The 8,182-nt window shown below is 43.5% G+C and overlaps 1 protein-coding gene across 2 annotated transcripts in view; it reads left to right on the top strand.

Annotated features, from left to right (window-relative positions):
- The first annotated feature begins 42 nt into the window (after positions 1-42).
- The window catches only part of LOC106610795 (glutaminyl-peptide cyclotransferase), a 31,807-nt gene continuing 23,667 nt past the window's right edge, over positions 43-8,182 (top strand). The window contains exons 1-7 of one of the 2 annotated variants that reach the window (XR_006770938.1): positions 43-338; positions 2,806-2,952; positions 3,140-3,421; positions 3,956-4,123; positions 5,604-5,703; positions 5,799-5,915; positions 5,999-6,261. Coding sequence is in view for 1 of the 2 variants with exons in the window: in XM_014210384.2 (XP_014065859.1) it covers positions 132-338; positions 2,806-2,952; positions 3,140-3,421; positions 3,956-4,123; positions 5,604-5,703; positions 5,799-5,915; positions 5,999-6,177 (1,200 nt within the window). In the remaining variant the exon portion in view is untranslated. Of the gene's footprint in view, positions 339-2,805; positions 2,953-3,139; positions 3,422-3,955; positions 4,124-5,603; positions 5,704-5,798; positions 5,916-5,998; positions 7,022-8,182 lie in introns of those variants that run through there. The other variant, XM_014210384.2, reaches the window with a different exon arrangement.

Genomic DNA, 8,182 nt, shown 5'->3' with positions numbered 1-8,182 from the left:
ATGTTATTATCAGCTAAATCGAATTGAAGCCTTCACAACAAATCAAACATGAAACCAAAAAGGCAATTTCACATAAATAGACTCTGCTCTGTGGTGCCTTGGGATAAAAAACAAACAGTGACGCCTGTAAAATGCCTCTGGTCCTCCCTCATGTTTTTCACATGATCCGAGATTACAGAGGAAGGAGAAGCTTTGAATGTTCAGTGAGAGAAACCGCCGCGATGACTGAACGTCGTTCCAGTCCGCTGATACATTTATTTTATGTAGTGAGCATTTGTGCAACATTTATCGATACTATCAATGGACAGAGAGCACAGGTCCCATGGACACAAGATAAGGTAGGCTACAACAAATATTACAGTACACGGTGCAGTGATTGTGTGCATGTTCTTGTTGCTTTTATCAAAACCAAAAAAGTTATTACTAAATTCCTCCTTTCTATTGCACAACATATATGATTGCTATAGCCTACATTAATGTAGAATATGTCACAAAGTTGTAATTTTCGAAAGGGACAGGTGGGCAAAAAGGCAATGAATGACTAACGAGAGATGAGAGAAGGCAATGAGATAGAGACAATAGACAGGCAGTCTTTAGAATGTTTGCATTTTAATGTATCTATATTTAATAATATTGCAAAGCATTTATTTTCACAGGTTTGTAGTTTAAATAATAGAATCCATTCAAAATAACAATAAACCACAGTTTGTTTTTACAACTCTCACCTCAAATGGCATTTGATGCATTCTTAATAGGCCTACACTTCATTTGCAAGAGATGTGTAATTTCTTTGGAGATAAAGGGTGCTTGGCCATTCAGGTCCCATGCGATTCATCCTCTCTTCTCTTTGTCTCGTTGCTATGGCAGCACAGTCATCATTGATCCACCAATTGCAGATCTTGATATTTATAGATCTAAAGTGGAGCCCCTTTTAACCCTTTCTCAGATCAATGTGTGAGCCCATTCCCTTAAAGCACACATCTTGGAAAGAGATATTGCAATACAGTATCCCCACAGTGTTGTCTTTAGGTCTCTGTGATCAAACCATGGGGATGGTTGGCAGAGAAATGACAAGAGTAGGCCTATGCTGGGCATGTTTCAACAGGTAATCCTATAACAAAACACGATTGTGACCAATTGAAATATAAATCACCAGGTTCATAACCAGTGTATTACTGTTTTTCATTGGTTAATAGCCCATGTGTTAATATGTTATTAGCCCACACTGTTATAACCTTTTGCAATGGAACCTGCTAAATGGAGAGAGAAGAAAGACCATGCTCTGTTCATGTTGATGTTGACCTTTCAGCCTGAGCCCCAGAGAACCCAGACATCAGTTTCATAACACAGATCATCTCCTCAGCCAGATCACCACATGCAAATTATACACTGAATCAATAGAGAGCTGCTGATCTTCAGAGCACAGTGTAGGCTACAGGGGTAGGGTGTTGAAATGTTGGTGTTATTCTCTTATTCACCATCTTTTTTTCTCTTATTCACCACTTATTGTCCTGGCGCTCAGTCCCAGTTACCAGGACAACAGAGGATCACTGCACAAGAGGCAGGTGAACTTTGAGACCAAACAGAAACGATCGGGGCAGGTGGAATGGAATATGATCAATACCTTGTTGTGTCCATGGGTTTCTTCCTAGAATGGTATTAAGGCTTATTTGTTTTTCTCCCTCATCATCAAGCCTACAAAATAATTGTGATATGCTTTGTATTCCAAGAAGGTATAAAAGATCTTTCCATCATTTATCTGTGGGAAGCTACCTGTGAGAGGCAGGGGAAATGTATTAGCAAGCACCCTTCATATTTCTGAGCTGCCTGCGAGCATACCTTTCACACAAGCCGCAGCTGTAGTAACCTGCCAGTTTATTTAAAACCTTCAATCATGTTTCCTGGATCTGGGATTGTTTCTTGTCTCCTGAAATGTCTCGCAGCAAAGGTGCTTGAGTTCACAACAGGCATACACAACCTTGTCAAATCAGTCATGAACAGTCTTGTCAAACCATAAATGTACACACAGTGTATCATTCCTATATGAAAACAAGAATAAACTAGCTCACTTGCATCACTTTGGATTTTTCAATTGTTGGGTAACCTTGGGGTTTTCAACGATTGGTTAACCTTGTCTAATGAAGTAGCTTGGGTACTGTGACAGCAACAACAACAAAAAATTCTATGTGCAAATGGGCCAATAAAGCAAATACTGTGTTGTATTGTAGCTTGTCTTGGTAGACATCAGCCAGACACACTATACAAATGATTGTATAGCAAGGTGTAAACCGACAGTTTGAAACCATACAGTAGCCTATGTCCTGTACTCTAGATATTCGACAAAGCTACAGTATATTAAGAGACTGATGATCTATGCGTCATGTGTATTTCCTGCCTAGCCTCTTCCTCAATTTGAATGCATCACATCTACTTTGAAGATGTGCAAGTTGCAACTGTAGCGCAATGTCCTTTCACAGTGTTCTAAACTGTAGATTTCCATTTGCACACTGTAGATATTGGAACAAGGCCGTAGTGATTAGCCATGGTCTTAGTTTCCCTACATGGCTGTCTTTGTTAAATGCTTTCTGAGGAGGTTGAACTAATCTACCTCGGCTGAACTGATTGTGATTAATGAGGAGCATCCGTGGTGCCTCTTTCAATGACAGCCTCTCTGCCAGGGCCTCTGTCTCAACTAAACAGGTGGTAATGAAGAAAAGCCACTTGTTCCTGTCCTCGTGGTTGTCAGAGCACCGCTAATCCTGATTATCTTGTGCATTCTTCTCTCTTCTCCACTTGTCTGTCTAGATCAGCCACAAGCCCAGCACCCTCAGCTCCAGTGACATCACCAGGGTCCTGTCACACACAGACCTGAACCAGATGTGGCAGAGGGACCTCAGGCCTCTGCTAGTGACACGGTACCCCAACTCTGCAGGCAGCCTGGCAGCGCAACAGGTCGGTATCCCCATGGCTGACAGCATGAACAATCGACTGTGTGCGGTCTACTTAGAATGTCATTGGCGTGATTAGACTCGTCAGTGTACTGTGTATGAAGGAGAGGGGATTTAGTCAGTTCTTTATAGTCAGTTACCAGGATAAACGTTTCCCAATTTAATTGTGCAACATGTCCGTTTCCCACTAGCACATCAAGAGCACTCTGGGTTCTCTGAGGGCAGGCTGGGATGTTAAGGAGGACAAGTTTGAGTCACACACCCCTTACGGTCCCATGACCTTCAACAACATCATCGCTACCCTCAACCCTTCCGCCAAGCGCCGTCTGGTGCTGGCGTGCCACTACGACTCCAAGTACTACCCTCCCCAGTGGCATGGGCGCGAGTTTCTGGGTGCCACGGACTCAGCTGTACCCTGTGCCATGATGTTGGAGCTGGTACGGGCTCTGGACCAGGAGCTGAAGACTCTGAAGGTGGGGAAAGGTTTAGAATTGTCTGATGTGCCCACTTTAGTCTGTACAATAATTTATGTTTGATGAGCAATATTAGATCAGAAAAGTTAGTAAAAACACACTCAAAATATTTACACACTTGTAGCCAAGATCAACAAAGAATTGCAGGATGCTGAGAGATGAAAAGAGATGGACATAGCAGTCACAGAGCCTCCTCACATTGCTGTTTGTGCTGCCCTGCTCCATGGGTCAGCTGACCTCAATCTGAGGGGATGGGTCCTGAGTGACAGGGGCAGCCATAGGGTCAGGCCAGGGGACATGTTTATCTGACACTACAGACAGTGACAAAGGCCACCCTGAATTAACAAACTGAATACCGATTTCTTCATAGCAGTGTTTTGTTTAAGCCAATAGGTGGCAGCAAAGCTAAACGTTCAAACCAGTAGTTCCCCAAGTACTGTTTGCAGTGACTAATAAACATCTCTTTCACCTTCTGGCCCCCACCTCTCTTTTTCTCTCTCTCTCTGTCTCACTCTCCCGCTCATCCCCTACCAGGGATCCAATCCCAACCTGTCTCTCCAGCTGTTGTTCTTTGATGGAGAGGAGGCTCTGTTCCAGTGGACTTCTACAGACTCCCTGTACGGCTCCCGCCACCTGGCCCAGAAGATGGAGAACACATCACACCCACCTGGAGCCACAGACACCAACGAACTGCATGGCATTGTATGTCAGGCATTACATGCACATATTCAAACAACTGAGCACAAATTCAGCCAATTCAGCATATGGGGACCTAATATTCACCCAGTATCAGTGCAGGGACATCTTAAAGCCTCTGTCCTTCATATGTTCGATTTATAAACACATCTTTCAGCCTCGACAAGCAACCATTAGGGAGGCTTGAGTCGTGGAATATATTTGGACGTTTATCATGCCATCTACAATAACATTATGTCAAATAAATATAAGATGTGTTATTTGGTATTCTAGCCGTATCCTAGCTATGGAGAGATAGTACTACTGTTGTTTAAACAAGTAGAGCACCATTCCTGTCAGGGAAGAGATAAAGGAGACTGTTTCAGAGAGGCTCATAGTCCTGCAGTGAGGTATGTGTGTTTTAGAGAGGGGCCATGAATTTGGCATGGTGCTAGTGTTCAGGACTAGCGCCAGAATGAGTCAGTTGGATGGGCATTTTTTTGGGGGGGAGGATGTATTTGTCTGGCTGTCAAACAAATCACTTCAAAACAGTAGGTTACCTTCGCACGTTCTTCCAAAATAATTCCATAATGGCGAACATGTTTATCTGACACTACAGACAGTGACACTGTGAACTCACCAACTTTCCTTAGATTCACAAGTGGCTGAAACAATCTCACCAGAGAAGCATCCAAGCGAGCAAAACAGTTCCCTGAGTCTTACTGTATGTAGCCCATGTATCTGATGCTGTCTGGCCAAAAAGGAGTACAACATGCCGGATACATGGGCTACACATACAAATCAAATACACAGATTAGTGGTCGTACACAGATTCTTGGTCGTTCACAGATTTGCAGGTGCAATGAAATGCTTGTGTTTCTAGCTCCAACAATACAGTAATACAAAACAATACAGTAATACCTAGCAATACAAAATACAGTAATACCTAGCAATACAGTAATACTTAGCAATACAGTAATACCGAGCAATACAAAACAATACAGTAATACCGAGCAATACAGTAATACCTAGTAATACAAAACAATACAGTAATACTTAGCAATACACACATAATCCAAAAAGTAAAAAGGAAGACATTAAGAAATATGTGAATAATACAGAGAGGGGCACTGTTTCGCTCGCTCGGATGGTTTATCTGAGATTTATGCGTCTTTCTATCGGCGCTCGTCTCAGTCAAATAAATTATCAATATTTAAATATTTTATTTGGCCGGGCAAGGAGGTACGGGAGGGCGGCCCCCTAAGCCCGCCCATAATACCGGCTCTGGTAGTGTTTCGCGCGGTGGAAAGCATGATGTCATCCTTCATTTCAAAGCTTCGAGGTAGTGGTGTTTTAGGGAGTTATCTCCAGGCTGTGGAGAATTACTTTCCCACGAGACCTGGCTGGTGGACCCTCTCAAACACTGAGCTGAGGGGATCCTTTGTCTTCAATTTCTTCCTCTCCTCACTCTCCTCTTCGTCTTCCCTTCCTTCTCCCTGTCCTCCAGGACCTGTTTTTGCTCTTAGACTTGATTGGAGGCCCCAGCCCACGCTTTGGCAACCAGTTCCCCAACACTGCCCGGTGGCTCACCAGAATGCAGAACATCGGTGAGCACTCACTCTCTGATCTCTGTTATTCTATCAGCCTTGCTCGCGCTGTCTGTCTCTTCTTGCACTATGTTGAGTGTTCCTTCTCTTTTCAGAGCGTCGTTTGCACAACACGGGCCACCTGAAGGACCATCCAAACAATGTACAGTACTTCTGGCCCGGTATGCCGGTGGGTCCGGTGCAGGATGACCACATGCCATTCCTCAACAGAGGTAAACTAACACACTGAGTCTGACATAAGCTTGGCTGTGTTCTGTAGGGTACTAATGAGCTTTGTATTCTGGTTTCTTCTCAGGTGTGCACGTCCTCCATCTCATCCCCACCCCCTTCCCCTCTGTGTGGCACACGTTTGATGACAACGAGCAGAACCTGGACCGCTCCACCATCGAGAACCTCAACAAGATCCTGCAGGTGTTCGTGCTGGAGTACCTCAACATGAAACCTCAAGCCCTGAATCCCCAAAATGCCCCCTAAATGTTAGGGCTTCCCTGGTTCTATTGGGGCCCCTTAACACAGCTCTCTCTTCACACACACACACACACACACACACACACACACAGCCCTATCAATGCTCTGTCCCTAGCCTGCAGACCTCCCTAAAGGATCTTCTGTGTGTCTGCTTCCACAGTGCTCTCTCTATGTCCCTACTTCCCCCTTCTCTTTCTGAAGAGCCATGCTTTGTGCTAATGTATGTGCCCCACTAGCCAGGAGGTAGAGAGAGAGAGATGCAGATAGATTAACAAGATAAACATTGTTTACTAGCTCCATACCTTGTGGCGTATGAGTTGCTATTGTGTTATTTCTGTTTTAATACTGGTACATTACTGTCTGCCTTCTATCTGATAATCCAAGCTGATAAGCCTATACAAAGAGCCTCTACCCCTGCATTCCAGAGGGATGGTGATCATTTCGATATTAATTGGAGAAGGGTTTGGAACAGCTGTGGCAGGGGACAGGGTCTCATGTCGGTGTATTAATGTACAGAGCCTGATGTCATTCTTAGAAGCCTTGAAAATTCTATATCACACAAACAAGTGATGGGGCCCTCGCTCTCTGTATCTGAACGTACATGGCATTACACTGTCCACTTCATATTAGCATAGAAAAACTTGCCGAGGTCAGGAGATATCATCTATATTTCTATTGTTAATACGTGATCCTTATACCCTACTAGGTTAGATGAAAATTTAAATTGAAAAGCCTGCTGTGTTTTTATGACAATATTAGCCACATTTTGATGCTGCTCATGGAATAATACACACTGCCAAATTTGTACTTCCTTATTAGAGTCAGAAATAAATGTTGATCCAAAAAATAAGAAGAATGCCTCTCCGCACGTACTGTTTATCTTTGAAGATCTTATTTTTTGCTTTGGTCGTCGCTGCCAGTAGAGTGAAACGAAAGCGGTTGACATTGTTTGTGTGACAGCAGGTCAGAGCAGTGAGTATACAGTTGAAGTCGGAAGTTTACATACACTTAGGTTGGAGTCATTAAAACTCGTTTTTCAACCACTCCACAAATTTCTTGTTAACAAACTATAGTTTTGGCAAGTCGGTTAGGACATCTACTTTGTACATGACACAAGTAATTTTTCCAACAATTGTTTACAGACAGATTATTTGGTCTGGTTCATCCATGGGAGCAATTTTGAAACACCTTCAAGTACCAAGTTCATCAGTACAAACAATAGTACGCAAGTATAAACACTATGGGACCACGCAGCCGTCACACCGCTCAGGAAGGAGACGCATTCTGTCTCCTAGAGACGGACGTACTTTGGTGCAAAAAGTGCAAATCAATCCCAGAACAACAGCAAAGGACCTTGTGAAGATACTGGAGGAAGCAGGTAAAAAAAGTATCTATATCCACAGTAAAACGAGTCCTATATCGACATAACCTGAAAGGCCGCTCAGCAAGGAAGAAGCCACTGCTCCAAAACCACCATAAAAAAGCCAGACTACGGTTTGCAACTGCACATGGGGACAAAGATTGCACTTTTTGAATAAATGTTCTCTGGTCTGATGAAACAAAAATAGAACTGTTTGGCCATAATGACCATCATTATGTTTGGAGGAAAAAGGGAGGAGGCTTGCAAGCTGAAGAACACCCATCCCAACCGTGAAGCACGGAGGCGGCAGCATCATGTTGTGGGGGATGCTTTGCTGCAGGAGAGACTGGTGCACTTCACAAAATAGATGGCATCATGAGGGAGGAAAATTATGTGGATATATTGAACCAATATCTCAAGACATCAGTCAAGAAGTTAAAGCTTGGTCGCAAATGGGTTTTCCAAATGGACAATGACCCCAAGCATACTTCCAAAGTTGTGGCAAAATGGCTTAAGGACAACAACGTCAAGGTATTGGAGTGGCCATCACAAAGCCCTGATCTCAATCCTATAGAAAATTAGTGGGAAGAACTAAAAAAGTGTGTGCGAGCAAGGAGGCCTACAAACCTGACTCAATTACACCAGCTCTGT

Source organism: Salmo salar, chromosome ssa09 (assembly GCF_905237065.1).
Source record: "Salmo salar chromosome ssa09, Ssal_v3.1, whole genome shotgun sequence".
Taxonomy (NCBI): Eukaryota; Metazoa; Chordata; class Actinopteri; order Salmoniformes; family Salmonidae; genus Salmo; species Salmo salar.
Note: the sequence above shows the minus strand (reverse complement) of the source record. Positions and strands in the feature narration are given on the sequence as shown.